The sequence below is a fragment of the Cherax quadricarinatus genome, chromosome 51 (assembly GCF_038502225.1).
Source record: "Cherax quadricarinatus isolate ZL_2023a chromosome 51, ASM3850222v1, whole genome shotgun sequence".
NCBI lineage: Eukaryota > Metazoa > Arthropoda > Malacostraca > Decapoda > Parastacidae > Cherax > Cherax quadricarinatus.
The window spans coordinates 9635150-9655958 of record NC_091342.1 but is presented as its reverse complement, the minus strand read 5'-3'; the positions used below and the strand labels follow the sequence as shown (position 1 = coordinate 9655958).

The 20809-nt window shown below is 38.7% G+C and overlaps 1 protein-coding gene across 2 annotated transcripts in view; it reads right to left on the bottom strand.

Annotated features, from left to right (window-relative positions):
- The window catches only part of LOC128694602 (cytochrome P450 2D14), a 45517-nt gene that overhangs the window by 13685 nt on the left and 11023 nt on the right, over positions 1-20809 (bottom strand). Inside the window, exons 6-7 of one of the 2 annotated variants that reach the window (XM_070095807.1) lie at positions 7793-8023; positions 4246-4357 (exon numbers count right to left, since the gene is read on the bottom strand). In XM_070095807.1, coding sequence (XP_069951908.1) covers positions 4246-4357; positions 7793-8023 — 343 coding nt within the window. The remainder of the gene's footprint in view (positions 1-4245; positions 4358-7792; positions 8024-20809) is intronic. The other variant, XM_070095808.1, reaches the window with a different exon arrangement.

The window sequence follows — 20809 nt, the reverse complement described above, 5'->3', positions numbered from 1 at the left end:
TTTGTCCACCTTGTCAATTCCTCTCAGTATTTTGTATGTCGTTATCATGTCCCCCCATCTCTCCTGTCCTCCAGTGTCGTCAGGTTGATTTCCCTTAACCTCTCCTCGTAGGACATACCTCTTAGCTCTGGGACTAGTCTTGTTGCAAACCTTTGCACTTTCTCTAGTTTCTTTACGTGCTTGGCTAGGTGTGGGTTCCAAACTAGTGCCGCATACTCCAATATGGGCCTAACATACACGGTGTACAGGGTCCTGAATGATTCCTTATTAAGATGTCGGAATGCTGTTCTGAGGTTTGCTAGGCGCCCATATGCTGCAGCAGTTATTTGGTTGATGTGCGCTTCAGGAGATGTGCCTGGTGTTATACTCACCCCAAGATCTTTTTCCTAGAGTGAGGTTTGTAGTCTCTGACCCCCTAGACTGTACTCCGTCTGCGGCCTTCTTTGCCCTTCCCCAATCTTCATGACTTTGCACTTGGTGGGATTGAACTCCAGGAGCCAATTGCTGGACTAGGTCTGCAGCCTGTCCAGATCCCTTTGTAGTTCTGCCTGGTCTTCGATCGAGTGAATTCTTCTCATCAACTTCACGTCATCTGCAAACAGGGACACCTCAGAGTCTATTCCTTCCGTCATGTCGTTCACAAATACCAGAAACAGCACTGGTCCTAGGACTGACCCCTGCGGGACCCCGCTGGTCACAGGTGCCCACTCTGACACCTCGCCACGTACCATGACTCGCTGCTGTCTTCCTGACAAGTATTCCCTGATCCATTGTAGTGCCTTCCCTGTTATCCCTGCTTGGTCCTCCAGTTTTTGCACCAATCTCTTGTGTGGAACTGTGTCAAACGCCTTCTTGCAGTCCAAGAAAATGCAATCCACCCACCCCTCTCTCTCTTGTCTTACTGCTGTCACCATGTCATAGAACTCCAGTAGGTTTGTGACACAGGATTTCCCGTCCCTGAAACCATGTTGGCTGCTGTTGATGAGATCATTCCTTTCTAGGTGTTCCACCACTCTTCTCCTGATAATCTTCTCCATGATTTTGCATACTATACATGTCAGTGACACTGGTCTGTAGTTTAATGCTTCATGTCTGTCTCCTTTTTTAAAGATTGGGACTACATTTGCTGTCTTCCATGCCTCAGGCAATCTCCCTGTTTCGATAGATGTATTGAATATTGTTGTTAGGGGTACACATAGCGCCTCTGCTCCCTCTCTCAATACCCATGGGCAGATGTTATCTGGCCCCATTGCCTTTGAGGTATCTAGCTCACTCAGAAGCCTCTTCACTTCTTCCTCGGTTGTGTGCACTGTGTCCAGCACTTGGTGGTGTGCCCCACCTCTCCGTCTTTCTGGAGTCCCTTCTGTCTCCTCTGTGAACACTTCTTTGAATCTCTTGTTGAGTTCTTCACATACTTCACGGTCATTTCTTGTTGTCTCTCCTCCTTCCTTCCTTAGCCTGATTACCTGGTCCTTGACTGTTGTTTTCCTCCTGATGTGGCTGTACAACAGTTTCGGGTCAGATTTGGCTTTCGCTGCTATGTCATTTTCATATTGTCTTTGGGCCTCCCTTCTTATCTGTGCATATTCGTTTCTGGCTCTACGACTGTTCTCCTTATTCTCCTGGGTCCTTTGCCTTCTATATTTCTTCCATTCCCTAGCACACTTGGTTTTTGCCTCCCTGCACCTTTGGGTAAACCATGGGCTCATCCTGGCTTTTTCATTAATCCTGTTACCCTTGGGTACAAACCTCTCCTCAGCCTCCTTGCATTTTGTTGCTACATATTCCATCATCTCATTAACTGGCTTCCCTGCCAGTTCTCTGTCCCACTGAACCCCGTTCATGTAGTTCCTCATTCCTGTGTAGTCCCCTTTCTTGTAGTTTGGCTTCATTCGTCCTGGCCTTCCTGCTTCTCCCTCCACTTGTAGCTCTACTGTGTATTCGAAGCTTAAAACCACATGGTCACTGGCCCCAAGGGGTCTTTCATATGTGATGTCCTCGATATCTGTACTACTCAAGGTGAATACTAAGTCCAGCCTTGCTGGTTCATCCTCTCCTCTCTCTCTTGTAGTGTCCCTTACGTGTTGGCACATGAAGTTTTCCAGTACCACCTCCATCATCTTAGCCCTCCATGTATCTTGGCCCCCATGTGGGTCCAAGTTCTCCCAATCGATCTCCTTGTGGTTAAAGTCACCCATGATCAGGAGCTTTGCCCTGCATGCATGAGCTCTTCTGGCCACTCTAGCCAGTGTGTCAACCATCGCCCTATTGCTCTCGTCGTACTCTTGCCTTGGCCTCCTGCTGTTCTGTGGTGGGTTATACATCACTGCTATTACCACCTTGGGACCTCCAGAGTGAAGTGTTCCCACGATGTAATCACTTTCTTCTCCGCTCTCTCCTCTCTCCAGCTCATCAAAATTCCAGCGATTTTTGATCAGCAACGCCACTCCTCCACCCCCCCTGTTCCCTCTGTCTTTCCTCAGGATTTGGTATCCCGTTGGAAAGATGGCATCTGTTATCATACCTGTAAGCTGTAAGTGTGTGTGTGTGTGTGTGTGTGTGTGTGTGTGTGTGTGTGTGTGTGTGTGTGTGTGTGTGTGTACTCACCTGTTTGTGGTTGCAGGGGTCGAGTCCTAGCTCCTGGCCCCGCCTCTTCACCGGTTGCTACTAGGCCCTCTCTCTCCCCGCTCCATGAGCTTTATCAAACCTCGTCTTAAAACTGTGTATGGTTCCTGCCTCCACTACGTCATTTTCTAGGCTATTCCACTGCCTTACAACTCTATGACTGAAGAAATACTTCCTACTATCTCTCTGACTCATTTGTGTCTTCAACTTCCAATTGTGGCCTCTTGTTTCTGTGTCCCCTCCCTGGAACATCCTGTCTTTGTCCACCTTGTCTATTCCACGCAGTATTTTATATGTCGTTATCATGTCTCCCCTGACCCTCCTGTCCTCCAGTGTCGTCAGGCCGATTTCCCTTAATCTTTCTTCATAGGACATTCCCCTTAGCACTGGAACTAACCTTGTCGCAAACCTTTGTACTTTCTCTAGTTTCTTGACGTGCTTTATCAAGTGCGGGTTCCAAAACAGGTGCTGCATACTCCAGGATGGGCCTGACATACACGGTGTACAGTGTCTTGAATGATTCCTTACTAAGGTATCGGAATGCTGTTCTCAGGTTTGCCAGGCGCCCATATGCTACAGCAGTTATCTGATTGATGTGTGCTTCCGGAGACATGCTCGGTGTTATACTCACCCCAAGATCTTTCTCCTTGAGTGAGGTTTGCAGTCTTTGGCCACCTAGCCTATACTCTGTCTGTGGTCTTCTGTGCCCTTCCCCTATCTTCATGACTTTGCATTTGGCAGGATTAAATTCGAGAAGCCATTTGCTGGACCAGGTGTCCAGTCTGTCCAGGTCTCTTTGAAGTCCTGCCTGGTCCTCATCAGATTTAATTCTCCTCATTAACTTCACATCATCCGCAAACAGGGACACTTCTGAGTCTAATCCTTCCGTCATGTCGTTCACATATACCAAAAATAGCATTGGTCCTAGGACCGACCCCTGTGGGACCCCGCTCGTCACAGGTGCCCACTGTGATACATCATTACGTACCATGACTCGTTGTTGCCTCCCTGTCAGGTATTCTCTGATCCATTGCAGTGCCCTTCCTGTTATATGCGCCTGATGCTCTAGCTTCTGCACTAATCTCTTGTGAGGAACTGTGTCAAAGGCCTTCTTGCAGTCCAAGAAGATGCAGTCAACCCACCCCTCTCTCTCTTGTCTTACTTCTGTTATTTTATCATAAAACTCCAGAAGGTTTGTGACACAGGATTTGCCTTCCGTGAATCCGTGCTGGTTGGCATTTATACTCCTGTTCCGTTCCAGGTGCTCCACCACTCTCCTCCTGATAATCTTCTCCATAATTTTGCATACTATACACGTCAATGACACAGGTCTATAGTTTAGTGCCTGTTTTCTGTCTCCTTTTTTAAAAATGGGAACTACATTTGCCGTCTTCCATACCTCAGGTAGTTGCCCAGTTTCCAGGGACGTGTTGAAGATTGTGGTAAGTGGCACGCACAACATATGTGTGTGTGTGTGTGTGTGTGTGTGTGTGTGTGTGTGTGTGTGTGTGTGTGTGTGTGTGTGTGTGTGTGTGTGTGTGTGTGTGTGTGTGTGTGTGTGTGTGTGTGTGTGTGTGTGTGTGTGTGTGTGACGTCAGTTTGAGGACTTGCGTCACTTACCGTTGAAGATTGGATGGTCCCCATTATATTTCTTCATTTCTGTCAGATAAAGAGTCAGGAGAGAATGAATATTCTCCCAGTCTTTCTTGCTTCTGTAATTTTCGATTTCTTCCTGGAAAGGAAAAAGAAAATGAACATCAACAAAAACAACAGTAAATATAAAGATAACACTTAAAATAATAATAAACATAACAATGATGATGATGATGATAATAATAATAATAATAATAATAATAATAATAATAATAATAATAATAATAATAATAATAATAATAATAATAATTAATAATAATAATAATAACAATAAATGTCTTCTTGAGTATTGTGATTATCATTACATTCATGCGGAGGGGACGCTAATTGCCAGGTGTCATGCAATGCCTGAGAAAACTGGGGCGACAATAAGATTCGATCCAAGGAAGGGCCGAAGTCATACTTCCACTACCAGGAGTCCAGCGTGAAGCAGCCTGCATCCAGGGGTCCTCGTGGGTTTCACTTCGTCTTCACACACACACACACACACACACACACACACACACACACACACACACACACACACACACACACACACACACACACAGTACACACAACCAAGGAAGAAGTGAAGAGGCTTATGAGTGAGATAGATACCTCAAAGGCAATGGGGCCAGATAACATCTCTCCATGGGTCCTGAGAGAGGGAGCAGAGGAGCTATTTGTACCCCTAACAACAATATTCAATACATCTATCGAAACAGGGAGATTGCCTGAGGCATGGAGATAGACATGAAGCACTAAACTACAGACCAGTGTCACTGACATGTATAGTATGTAAAGTCATGGAGAAGATTATCAGAAGAGTAGTGGAACACCTAGAAAGGAATGATCTCATCAACAGCAGCCAACATGGTTTCAGGGACGGGAAATCTTGTGTCACAAACCTACTGGAGTTCTATGACATGGTGACAGCAGTAAGACAAGAGAGAGAGGGGTGGGTGGATTGCATTTTCTTGGACTGCAAGAAGGCGTTTGACACAGTTCCACACAAGAGATTAGTGCAAAAACTGGAGGACCAAGCAGAGATAACAGGGAAGGCGCTACAATGGATCAGGGAATACTTGTCAGGAAGACAGCAGCGAGTCATGGTACGTGGAGAGGTGTCAGAGTGGGCATCTGTAACCAGCGGGGTCCCACAGGGGTCAGTCCTAGGACCAGTGCTGTTTCTGGTATTTGTGAACGACATGACGGAAGGAATAGACTCTGAGGTGTCCCTGTTTGCAGATAACGTGAAGTTGATGAGAAGAATTCATTCGATCGAAGACCAGGCAGAACTACAAAGGGATCTGGACAGGCTGCAGACCTGGCCCAGTAATTGGCTACTGGAGTTCAATCCCACCAAGTGCAAAGTCATGAAGATTGGGGAAGGGCAAAGAAGACCGCAGACGGAGTACAGTCTAGGGGGCCAGAGACTACAAACCTCACTCAAGGAAAAAGATCTTGGGGTGAGTATAACACCAGGCACATCTCCTGAAGCGCACATCAACCGAATAACTGCTGCAGCATATGGGCGCCTAGCAAATCTCAGAACAGCATTCCGACATCTTAATAAGGAATCGTTCAGGACCCTGTACACCGTGTACGTTAGGCCCATATTAGAGTATGCGGCACCAGTTTGGAACCCACACCTAGCCAAGCACGTAAAGAAACTAGAGAAAATGCAAAGGTTTTCAACAAGACTAGTCCCAGAGCTAAGAGGTATGTCCTACGAGGAGAGGTTAAGGGAAATCAACCTGACGACACTGGAGGACAGGAGAGATAGGGAGGACATGATAACGACTTACAAAATACTGAGAGGAATTGACAAGGTGGACAAAGACAGAATGTTCCAGAGACTGGACACAGCAACACGGGGACACAGTTGGAAGCTGAAGACACAGATGAATCAAAGGGATGTTAGGAAGTATTTCTTCAGCCACAGAGTAGTCAGGAAGTGGAATAGTTTGGGAAGCGATGTAGTGGAGGCAGGATCCATACATAGCTTTAAGCAGAGGTACGATAAAGCTCATGGTTCAGGGAGAGTGACCTAGTAGCGACCAGTGAAGAGGCGGGGCCAGGAGCTTGGACTCGACCCCTGCAACCTCAACTAGGTGAGTACAACTAGGTGAGTACACACACACACACACACACACACACATACACACACACACACACACACACACACACACACACACACACACACACACACACACACACACACACACACACACACACACACACACACACACACACACACACACATACTACATGTGCCTAGGACAAAATGGTAACTAACGCAGCCAGAAAACTGAGCTCGTTTGAAAGAGTGCTACACCAAGGTTTTAAGTTCTCCCGACTCACGAAATTGTAATAAATAAAAAGGCATAATACCACGTCTGGAGCAATATATAAATAACCCGCACATAGGAGAATGAAACTTATGACCGAAACGTCGTCACAAGTTTCACTCTCGTATGTGCGGGTTATTTGTGGAATCGTAATAATGCGATCGCAAAAGAGTCAGGGTGTGAGTGGGGTGCTGGAACCACTGGCTCTCAGACCAGCTTTCTGGTCCCCCTTTCATATCTCAAGCTCGACTCACTCCACCATCAGTGTTGAACTGTGGTGACAATCAGCGATCACTAACACCTCTGCTGACATCTTTACCTTGCTTATATAATCATATTGTTTTTACAGACGAATCTCCAGCTAACGTGGCCGTGACGAACTCTACCTCAAGTCCCCTCAAAGCCGTCAACATGACTCACGAAATCGTAATGACACGATTGCAAAAAAACCATACCACAGGCGGGGTTGGAACCCGCGATCAGAGTCTCAAAACTCCAGACCGACGCGTTAGCCACTGGACCAGCTAGCCACAATAAGATTCATCCAACTAGGTATATTTATACACCATAGGAAGGTTATTTGTGGTCACAGTGGTGCCTATGCTAGTAATTATACTGAGTTCGATTTACTTCGCCCGACCTGCTGTCTCGCTACACTGAAGAACAAGCGAAATATTACCTAGATAATATGTCCAAAGCGTTTTAGTGTCTTTTATCATACGATATCTCTGTGTTCTACACCTCTTTTGTTTCTCTTTTAAACTGCTGGAATGATTCACGACTTATACTTGGGGCATTATTTTTTTTTAGAGATCCAAATATCGTACTGGTCACAATAGGTATTTTTGAATAATCATATCTATGGGAAGCTATAAGCCCTATAGGGGTACTAGACGCTCAGGTTCAATAGAAGGAAAGGGAAAGACAAGTCTTGAATTAAGAGCCTCTCAACAGAACGAGGAAATCTTCATTGAAGGTTAGAGGATGTAGCTATATAAACAGTGTTTTGCTCGGTAGAGCTTTATGAAATCATAGCTTAAAGCTCAACACAGAGGAAAAACACTGCACCACTACAAGCTTACACTGCATCGTGTCTCTCCATCACTATTGTCAGAAGTGTGCCATCACAATCTAGTCTTACACTGGTCAAAACATCAGCCAGCTATTCCTCCAAGATATCTTACCCTGATGAATTTGCAGATGTTGCCGATGGGCTTGACGAACCTGTCAAGCATTGGCAGGTACATCATGGCCTTGACCACCCCGGGGATGAAGAAGATGATGCTGACCAGGTTGATATCGGCCAACTTCACGAAGCTTTCAAGGGTCTTGGCTAATTTCTTGTCACCGTATTTGAACCTGGATCCCGTCACCATTCCCCACAGGACGTTTAATACAGACCGATGAAAGAGATGCTGCAAATATATGTATATAAATATATATATATATATATATATATATATATATATATATATATATATATATATATATATATATATATATATATATATATGTATATAAATATATATATATATATATATATATATGTCGTGCCGAATAGGCAGAATTTGCGATCTTGGGTTAAATAGCAACGCTCATCTTGCCATATAGGACAAGTGAAAATTTGTGTATGCAATAATTTCGCCAAAATCATTCTGAACCTAACGAAAAAAAATATATTTCACTGTGTTTGTTTAGTATTAAATTATTGTAAACAAATCTAAAATATATTTAGTTGGGTTAGGCTAAAATAAATTGCTCTTGTTATAATAAGGTTAGGTAAGTTTTCTAAGATTCTTTTGGTGCAAAATTATAAATTTTTACATTAACATTAATGAAAAAAAAATATCTTTAAACGTATAAGAGAAAATTTCAGAAAGGAATTAATTTTAAATGAGTTCTTGCTAATTGACCAGTTTTACATATTCGACACGACATATATATATATATATATATATATATATATATATATATATATATATATATATATATATATATATATATATATATATACCTGGAGTTTACCTGGAGAGAGTTTCGGGGGTCAACGCCCCCGCGGCCCGGTCTGTGACCAGGCCTCCTGGTGGATCAGCGCCTGATCAACCAGGCTGTTGCTGCTGGCTGCACGCAAACCAACGTACGAGCCACAGCCCGGCTGATCAGGAACTGCCTTTAGGTGCTTGTCCAGTGCCAGCTTGAAGACTGCCAGGGGTCTGTTGGTAATCCCCCTTATGTGTGCTGGGAGGCAGTTGAACAGTCTCGGTCCCCTGACACTTATTGTATGGTCTCTTAACGTGCTAGTGACACCCCTGCTTTTCATTGGGGGGATGGTGCATCGTCTGCCAAGTCTTTTGCTTTCGTAGTGAGTGATTTTCGTGTGCAAGTTCGGTACTAGTCCCTCTAGGATTTTCCAGGTGTATATAATCATGTATCTCTCCCTCCTGCGTTCCAGGGAATACAGGTTTAGAAACCTCAAGCGCTCCCAGTAATTGAGGTGTTTTATCTCCGTTATGCGCGCCGTGAAAGTTCTCTGTACATTTTCTAGGTCGGCAATTTCACCTGCCTTGAAAGGTGCTGTTAGAGTGCAGCAATATTCCAGCCTAGATAGAACAAGTGACCTGAAGAGTGTCATCATGGGCTTGGCCTCCCTAGTTTTGAAGGTTCTCATTATCCATCCTGTCATTTTTCTAGCAGATGCGATTGATACAATGTTATGGTCCTTGAAGGTGAGATCCTCCGACATAATCACTCCCAGGTCTTTGACGTTGGTGTTTCGCTCTATTTTGTGGCCAGAATTTGTTTTGTACTCTGATGAAGATTTAATTTCCTCATGTTTACCATATCTGAGTAATTGAAATTTCTCATCGTTGAACTTCATATTGTTTTCTGCAGCCCACTGAAAGATTTGGTTGATGTCCGCCTGGAGCCTTGCAGTGTCTGCAATGGAAGACACTGTCATGCAGATTCGGGTGTCATCTGCCTCCGATTAAGCCGAATTGCTGAGTTTGGGACTTTTTGGCAAGGGGTGATCTTTGCCGAATTAACAGAATGAAAATTTGATTTTACCACAAATCAGCGAAAATCACTTTGAACATAACAGATATATATATATATATATACAAACACTGATCTCTGGCCGAAGGAGACTCGAACCTACGAACCTTGGAACAAGGTACGCAGTGCCTTGCCATTCTCACCACACTGGACAATACCTTGGCGTCCAGCTTGCGCTAGACGTTGATCCAAGGCAGCCAGCTTTCAGGGAGAAGGCTTACAGCTTTTCATCTCATCCCCTGCATGCATCAGCCTTACTAGAGATTTGAACAATGCAATTTTAACAATTTTAACAATGCAATGTTTGTGTATATTTCGCATGCTCTTGCGAATTCCTTGCATATATATATATATATATATATATATATATATATATATATATATATATATATATATATATATATATATATATATATAATATAATTATATATATATATATATATATTACATATAATATATAATATATATATATATAATACATATATGTCGTGCCGAATAGGCAGAACTTGCGATCTTGGCTTAAATAGCAACGTTCATCTTGCCATATAAGACAAGTGAAAATTTGTGTATGCAATAATTTCGCCAAAATCATTCTGAACCTAACGAAAAAAATATATTTCACTGTGTTTGTTTAGTATTAAATTATTGTAAACAAATCTAAAATATATTTAGTTGGGTTAGGCTAAAATAAATTGTTCTTGTTATAATAAGGTTAGGTAAGCTTTCTAAGATTCTTTTGGTGCAAAATTAAAAATTTATACATTAACATTAATGAAAAAAATATATCTTTAAACGTATAAGAGAAAATTTCAGAAAGGACTTAACTTTTAAAGAGTTCTTGCTAATTGACCAGTTTTACATATTCGGCACGACATATATATATATATATATATATATATATATATATATATATATATATATATATATATATATATATATATATATATATATATATATATATATATGTCGTGCCGAATATGTAAAACTGGTCAATTGGCAAGAACTCATTTAAAATTAATTCCTTTCTAAAATTTTCTCTTATACGTTTAAAGATATATTTTTTTCAGTAATGTTGATGTAAAAATTTATAATTTTGCACCAAAAGGAACTTAGAAAACTTACCTAACCTTATTATAACAAGACCAATTTATTTTAGCCTAACCCAACTAAATATATTTTAGATTTGTTTACAATAATTTAATACTAAACAAACACAGTGAAATATATTTTTTTCGTTAGGTTCAGAATGATTTTGGCGAAATTATTGCATACACAAATTTTCACTTGTCCTATATGGCAAGATGAGCGTTGCTATTTAAGCCAAGATCGCAAGTTCTGCCTATTCGGCACGACATATATATATATATATATATATATATATATATATATATATATATATATATATATATATATATATATATATATATATATATATATATATATATATATATATATATATATATATATATATATGCAAACAATAGCAGACGGACGACCTTAACTATGCATGACAAGCCACGGGGGGGGGGGGGATGGAAATCTTTAGCTCAAGTACTTTCACACTTCTCAGTGCGTCATCAGGAGCTGCGCAATGTTGCAAGGGAGCAACCCAAGCAGGGAGAGAGGTCTCAGAGTAGCGTAGGTATCACTGGCCATGGTTACCCTTAGACTGGGTTAGTGGTCGGTGCCAACTCCACCCTACCATCATCCCCCTACTACCCATATGGGGTCAAACAGGTAAACTTCTGGAAACCAGAATTGCCCAGCATAAATACTCAGTCAGGACAGGGCAGGAGTCGAACGCTATCTTTAGCCACGTTAGTTCAAGTAATCACTCACCGGGTGGGATGCTGCCCAGATTATAGTACCAAACAGTTCTGTCATGGAAAGAAACAATTGAATCTTCCCTCTTGAAACATGAAAGAAATACAGTATTCAACTCAAATTATGGGTTATACAAGCTCGATAATTATTTAGTAGAGTCCATTGCACACAATCTTAAACAACAATTCTATACAGAATCACAGGATTGTTCATTATGCCAGGTGGGTTGATGGATTGGTGACGCTCGACCAGTGTCTACGTACCAAAACTTCTCACCACGTCAGTTTTGATGGTTATATAACACCTGTAGCTGTTAATGTACCATACAGTGACAAGCACACAAGATAACGTAAGGAAAGGTTAAAGGGTATTAGTAGAATTTAGATCATAGAAATATTATTGGTTAAGCATAGAAGTCCCCATGTATGGCATATTAACAGCCACTGAGAAAATAGTAGACAATATTTAGGAAGAGATACTTCTGAGTACATCGCGAGAACGTACGAGCACCCCAGAGCAGGACAATTAAATGGACAAAGATCACATTGTATTCCTTTCATTATCTGAAAAGGTCACAGAGAATAATAGCTATCCATGTCTACAGTATCTAACGAGAAACTTATCTTATAATTTCCTACTTGACATCTCAGAAACCCTCCTACCCCATATGGGTAGTAGGGGGATGATGGTAAGGTGGGATTGGCATCAACCGCTAACCCAGTCTAAGGGTAACCGTGGCCGGTGACACCTGCGCTACTCTAACACCTCTCTCCCTGCTTTGGTTGCTCCCTTGTAAAATGGCACAGCTCCTGATAACGCACTGAGAAGTGTGAAAGTACTTAAGCTAAAGATTTCCACCCCTCCCTTGTGGCTTGTCCTGTATATATATATATATATATATATATATATATATATATATATATATATATATATATATATATATATATATATATATATATATATATATATATATATATATATATATATATATATATATATATATATATATATATATATATATATATATATATATATATGTCGTGCCGAATATGCAAAACTGGTCAATTAGCAAGAACTCATTTAAAATTAAGTGTTTTCTAAAATTTTCTCTTATACGTTTAAACATATATTTTTATCATTAATGTTGATGTACAAATTTATAATTTTGCACCAAAAGGAACTTAGAAAACTTACCTAACCTTATTAAAACAATCATAATTTATTTTAGCCTAACCCAAATAAATATATTTTAGATTTGTTTACAATAGTTTAATACTAAACAAACACAATGAAATATATTTTTTTCTTTAGGTTCAGAATGATTTTGGCGAAATTATTGCATACACAAATTTTTGCTTGTCTTATATGGCAAGACGAGCGTTGCTATTTAAGCCAAGATGGCAAGTTCTGCCCATTCGGCACGACATATATATATTTTATATATAACCGGACTTGAGTCCTGGAAATGGGAAGTACAATGCCTGCACTCTAAAGGAGGGGTTTGGGATATTGGCAGTTTGGAGAGATATATTGTGTATTTTTATATGTATATACTTCTAAACTGTTGTATTCTGGGCACCTCTGCAAAAACAGTGATTATGTGTGAGTGTGGTGAAAGTGTTGAATGATGATGAAAGTATTTTCTTTTTTGGGATTTTCTTTCTCTTTGGGTCACCCTGCCTAGGTGGGAGACGGCCGACTTAATATATACATACACACACACACACAGACACACACACAGACACACACACAGACACACACACACACACACACACACACACACACACACACACACACACACACACACACACACACACACACACACACACACACACACACACATATATATATATATATATATATATATATATATATATATATATATATATTTATATATATATATATATATATATATATATATATATATATATATATATATATATATATATATATATATATATGTGTGTGTGTGTGTGTGTGTGTGTTTCCCTGAATCCCTTCACTAAATATTACCCTGCTCACACTCCAACAGATCGTCAGGTCCCAAATATCATTCGTCTCCATTCACTCCTATCGAACACGCTCACGCACGCCTGCTGGAAGTCCAAGCCCCTCACCCACAAAACCTCCCTTACCCCTTCCTTCCAACCTTTTCGAGGATGTCCCCTACCCCGCCTTCCTTCCCCTACAGATTTAAACGCTCTCCATGTCATTCTACTTTGATCCATTCTCTCTAAATGGCTAAACCACCTCAACAACCCCTCTTCAGCCCTCTGACTAATACTTTTATTAACTCCACACCTTCTCCTAATTTCCACACTCCGAATTTTCTGCATAATATTTACACCACACATTGCCCTTAGACAGGACATCTGCACTGCCTCCAACCGCCTCCTCGCTGCTGCATTCACAACCCAAGCTTCACACCCATATAAGAGTGTTGGTACTACTATGCTTTCATACATTCCCTTCTTTGCTTACATAGATAACGTTTTTTGTCTCCACATATACTTCAACAGACCATTCACCTTTTTTCCCTCATCAATTCTATGATTAACCTCATCTTTCGTAAATCCATCCGCCGACACGTCAACTCCCAAGTATCTGAAAACATTCACTTCTTCCATACTCCTCCTTCCCAATTTGATATCCAATTTTTTTTTTATCTAAATCATTTGATACCCTCATCACCTCACTCTTTTCTATGTTCACTTTCAACTTTCTACCTTTACACACACTCTCAAACTCGTCTGCTAACCTTTGCAGTTTTTCTTTAGAATCTCCCATAAGCACAGTATCATCAGCAAAAAGCAACTGTGTCAATTCCCATTTTGTATTTGATTCCCCATAATTTAATCCCTCCCCTCTCCCGAACACCCTAGCATTTACTTCTTTTACAACCCCATCTATAAATATATTAAACAACCATGGTGACATTACACATCCCTGTCTAAGACCTACTTTTACCGGGAAGTAGTCTCCCTCTCTTCTACACATCCTAACCTGAGCCTCACTATCCTCATAAAAACTCTTTACAGCATTTAGTAACTTACCACCTATTCCATATACTTGCAACATCTGCCACATTGCTCCTCTATCCACTCTATCATATGCCTTTTCTAAATCTATAAATGCAATAAAAACTTCCCTACCTTTATCTAAATACTGTTCACATATATGCTTCAATGTAAACACTTGATCTACACATCCCCTACCCACTCTAAAACCTCCTTGCTCATCCGCAATCCTACATTCTGTCTTACCTCTAATTCTTTCAATTATAACCCTACCATACACTTCTCCTGGTATACTCAGTAAACTTATTCCTCTATAATTTTTACAATCTCTTTTGTCCCCCTTCCCTTTATATAAAGGGATTATACATGCTCTCTGCCAATCCCTAGGTACCTTCCCCTTTTTCATACATTTATTAAACAAAAATACCAACCACTCTAACACTATATCCCCCCTGCTTTTAACATTTCTGTCATGATCCCATCAGTTCCAGCTGCTTTACCCCCTTTCATTCTACGTAATGCCTCACGCACCTCCCCCACACTCACATCCTGCTCTTCTTCACTCCTAAAAGATGGTATACCTCCCTGACCAGTGCATGAAATTACCGCCTCCCTTTCTTCCTCAACATTTAAAAGTTCCTCAAAATATTCTCGTCATCTACCTAATACCTCCATCTCCCCATCTACTAACTCCCCTACTCTGTTTTTAACTGACAAATCCATACTTTCCCTAGGCTTTCTTAACTTGTTTAACTCACTCCAAATTTTTTTTCTTATTTTCATTAAAATTTCTTGACAGTGCCTCTCCCACTCTTTCATCTGCTCTCCTTTTGCACTCTCTCACCACTCTCTTCACCTTTCTTTTACTCTCCATATACTCTGCTCTTCTTATAACACTTCTGCTTTGTAAAAACCTCTCATAAGCTAACTTTTTCTCTTTTATCACAGCCTTTACTTCATCATTCCACCAATCACTCCTCTTTCCTCCTGCACCCACCCTCCTATAACCACAAACTTCTGCCCCACAATCTAATACTGCATTTTTAAAGCTATTCCAACTCTCTTCAACCCCCCCCCCCACTACTCATACTTGCACCAGTCCACCTTTCTGCCAATAGTTGCTTATATCTCACCCGAACTTCCTCCTCCTTTAGTTTATACACTTTCACTTTCCTCTTACTTGTTGTTGCCATTTTCCTCTTTTCCCATCTACCTCTTACTCTAACTGTAGCTACAACTAAATAATGATCCGATATATCAGTTGCCCCTCTATAAACATGTACATCCTGGAGCCTACCCATCAACCTTTTATCCACCAATACATAATCTAACAAACTACTTTCATTACGTGCTACATCATACCTTGTATATTTATTTATCCTCTTCTTCATAAAATATGTATTACTTATTACCAAACCTCTTTCTACACATAGCTCAATTAAAGGCTCCCCATTTACATTTACCCCTGGCACCCCAAATTTACCGACTACTCCCTCCATAACATTTTTACCCACTTTAGCATTGAAATCCCCAACCACCATTACTCTCACACTTGGTTCAAAACTCCCCACGCATTCACTCAACATTTCCCAAAATCTCTCTCTCTCCTCTACACTTCTCTCTTCTCCAGGTGCATATACAATTACTATAACCAACTTTTCACATTCACCCTTTATTTTACTCCACATAATCCTTGAATTAATACATTTATAATCCCTCTTTTCCTGCCATAACTTTTCCTTCAACATTATTGCTACTCCTTCTTTAGCTCTAACTCTATTTGAAACCCCTGACCTAATCCCATTTATTCCTCTCCATTGAAACTCTCCCACCCCCTTCAGCTTTGTTTCACTTAAAGCCAGGACATCCAGTTTCTTCTCATTCATAACATCCACAATCATCTCTTTCTTATCATTTGCACAACACCACGCACATTCAGACTTCCCACTTTGACAATTTTCTTCTTCTTATTCTTTTTAGTAATCTTTACAGGAAAAGGGGTTACTAGCCCATTGTTCCCGGCATTTTAGTTGACTTTTACAACACGCATGGCTTACGGAGGAAAGATTCTTATTCCACTTCCCCATGGATATAAAAGGAAAAATAATAAGCCCAAGAACTATTAAGATAAAATCAAAGAAAACTCAGATGAGTGTGTATAAATAAACGTGTACATGTATGTGTGGTGTGACCTAAGTGTAAGTAGAAGTAGCAAGATGTACCTGTATATATATATATATGTTGTGCCGAATAGGCAGAACTTGCGATCTTGGCTTAAATAGCAACGTTCATCTTGCTATATAGGACAAGAGAAAATTTGTGTATGCAATAATTTCGCCAAAATCAATCTAAACCTAACAAAAAAAATATGTTTCATTGTGTTTGTTTAGTATTAAATTATTGTAAATAAATCTAGAATATATTTAGTTGGGTTAGGCTAAAATAAATTGTTCTTGTTATAATAAGATTAGGTAAGTTTTCTAAGATTCTTTTAGTGCAAAAGTAAAATGTTTTACATTAACATGAATGAAAAAAAATATATCTTTAAAAGTATAAGAGAAAATTTTAGAATGGATCTAATTTTAAATGAGTTCTTGCTAATTGACCAGTTTTACATATTCGCCACGACATATATATATATATATATATATATATATATATATATATATATATATATATATATATACAAGGAATTCGCGAGAGCATGCGAAATATACACAAACACTGATCTCTGGCTGAAGGAGACTCGAACCTACGAACCTTGGAACAAGGTACGCAGTGCTATACCAAACTCACCACACTGGACCAATACCTTGGAGTCTAGCTTGCGCTAGACTTTGATCCAAGGCAGCCACCTTTCAGGGAGAAGGCTTACAGCTTTTAATCTCATCCCCTGCATGCATCAGCCTTACTAGAGATTTGAACAATGCAAGGAATTCGCGAGAGCATGCGAAATATACACAAACACTGATCTCTGGCTGAAGGAGACTCGAACCTACGAACCTTAGGACAAGGTACGCAGTGCTTTACCAATCTACCCACACTGGACAATACCTTGGTGTGTAGCTTGCGCTACACGTTTGATCCAAGGCAGGCAGCTTTCGCATGCTCTCGCGAATTCCTTGCATTGTTCAAATCTCTAGTAAGGCTGATGCATGCAGGGGATGAGATGAAAAGCTGTAAGCCTTCTCCCTGAAAGCTGGCTGCCTTGGATCAAACGTGTAGCGCTAGCTACACGCCAAGGTATTGTCCAGTGTGGGTAGATTGGTAAAGCACTGCGTACCTTGTCCTAAGGTTCGTAGGTTCGAGTCTCCTTCAGCCAGAGATCAGTGTTTGTATATATATATATATATATATATATATATATATATATATATATATATATATATATATATATATATATCGTGCCGAATAGGCAGAACTTGCGATCTTGGCTTAAATAGCAACGCTCATCTTGCCATATAGGACAAGTGAAAATTTGTGAATGCAATAATTTCGCCAAAATCATTCTGAACCTAACTGAAAAAAAATATTTCACTGTGTTTGTTTAGTATTAAATTATTGTAATCCAATCTAAAATATATATAGTTGGGTTAGGCTAAAATAAATTGTTCTTGTTATAATAAGGTTAGGTAAGTTTTCTAAGATTCTTTTGGTGCAAAATTAAAAATTTTTACATTAACACTAATGAAAAAGATATATCTTTAAACGTATAAGAAAAAATTTCAGAAAGGACTTAATTTTAAATGAGTTCTTGCTAATTGACCAGTTTTACATATTCGGCACGACATATATATATATATATATATATATATATATATATATATATATATATATATATATATATATATATATATATATATATATATATATATATATATATATATATATATATATATATATGCAATAAGATCACAGTAAACAGGTGATTTCAGAATATGCAAAACAACCACTCTGAAAAAATAGAGAAATTCCAAGCGCTTTCGTGACTACTCACATTATCAAGGAACTATGAAAGTAAAGCATCCAAGGAAGCTATATAAGGGGTCTGGCCAGCCCCTCACTATCAGATCCCACAACGGTTAAACACCTGACGCGCGCCGACCCAACTTGGATAGGTCCTTTGCACAACTCACCCACAAACTATTCTACCCAAGAAAATTTAAAAATTGTTATTTGTCCAGTGTATTATTAAATTCTTCCCAAATTCTATTAATTATAAATGGATCTAATTTATATAAACCAAAGGAAATATTCATATTATTGTCAAAACTGCTTTATATGAAACAAGATTCAATTATATTCCTGTCGACCATGGACTTGCTTGATACTACTTTCTCAACTTTTTGAAAATCAATTGGATGGTTAAAATCTCTTACATGAATAAATAGAGCATTGGAATCTTGTCCAGTTGTAATGCTATATTTATGTTGTTTTAATCTTAGTTCGAGATTTTTACCAGTTTGACCGTAATAAACTTTATCGCAAATTTTACAAGGAATCTTATAGACACATCCATCAGCATTTTGGGGGGAATTCTTTATCAAAGGTTTTTTTTTACTGTATCAAGATTTTTGAATACAACTTTAATATTAAAATTCTTAAGAAGAGAAGGCATATCAACCAAGTTTTCATGGTAAGGGAGAACCAACATATTTTTAGTTGAATAAGGCTGGTTGTCACTTTTTGGATTGTAAAAAGTATTTCTAGCAACTTTAAAAGATTTATCAATTACATTTCTTGGGTATTTTAAATCATTACCTATTTCATAAATTTTGGATATTTCCTCATCTATGAACTCAGGACTACAAATTCGTAAAGCTCTCAAAAACATTGATGAGAAAACAGACAGTTTGACTCTATCTTGATGCGAGGAATAATAGTGGACATAGGAACAGTTATTTGTAGGTTTTCTGTAAATTTTAAATTTGAATTCATTATTACCCTTAATAATTAAAACATCTAGAAAAGGCAATGAGTTATTTTCTTCAAAGTCAACAGTAAAGTTTATAGAATGGGCTAAGCTATTTAATTTTCCAAGGAAATGGTGTATATCTACATTTTTGGGCATAAGACACAAAATATCATCAACATATCTGACCCATTTAGCTTAGCCCATTCTATAAACTTTACTGTTGAGTTTGAAGAAAATAACTCATTGCCTTTTCTAGATGTTTTAATTATTAAGGGTAATAATGAATTCAAATTTAAAATTTACAGAAAACCTACAAATAACTGTTCCTATGTCCACTATTATTCCTCGCATCAAGATAGTCAAACTCTGTTTTCTCATCAATGTTTTTGAGAGCTTTACGAATTTGTAGTCCTGAGTTCATAGATGAGGAAATATCCAAAATTTATGAAATAGGTAATGATTTAAAATACCCAAGAAATGTAATTGATAAATCTTTTAAAGTTGCTAGAAATACTTTTTACAATCCAAAAAGGGACAACCAGCCTTATTCAACTAAAAATATGTTGGTTCTCCCTTACCATGAAAACTTGGTTGATATGCCTTCTCTTCTTAAGAATTTTAATATTAAAGTTGTATTCAAAAATCTTGATACAGTAAAAAAAACCTTTGATAAAGAATTCCCCCCAAAATGCTGATGGATGTGTCTATAAGATTCCTTGTAAAATTTGCGATAAAGTTTATTACGGTCAAACTGGTAAAAATCTCGAACTAAGATTAAAACAACATAAATATAGCATTAGAACTGGACAAGATTCCAATGCTCTATTTATTCATGTAAGAGATTTTAACCATCCAATTGATTTTCAAAAAGTTGAGAAAGTAGTATCAAGCAAGTCCATGGTCGACAGGGATATAATTGAATCTTGTTTCATAAAAAGCAGTTTTGGCAATAATATGAATATTTCCTTTGGTTTATATAAATTAGATCCATTTATAATTAATAGAATTTGGGAAGAATTTAATAATACACTGGACAAATAATAATTTTTAAAATTTCTTGGGTAGAATAGTTTGTGGGTGAGTTGTGCGAAGGACCTATCCAAGTTGGGTCGGCGCGCGTCAGGTGTTTAACCGTTGTGGGATCTGATAGTGAGGGGCTGGCCAGACCCCTTATATAGCTTCCTTGGATGCTTTACTTTCATAGTTCCTTGATAATGCGAGTAGTCACGAAAGTGCTTGGAATTTCTCTATTCTTTCAGAGTGGTTGTTTTGCATATATATATATATATATATATATATATATATATATATATATATATATATATATATATATATATATATATATATATATATATATATATATATATATATATATATATATATATATATAT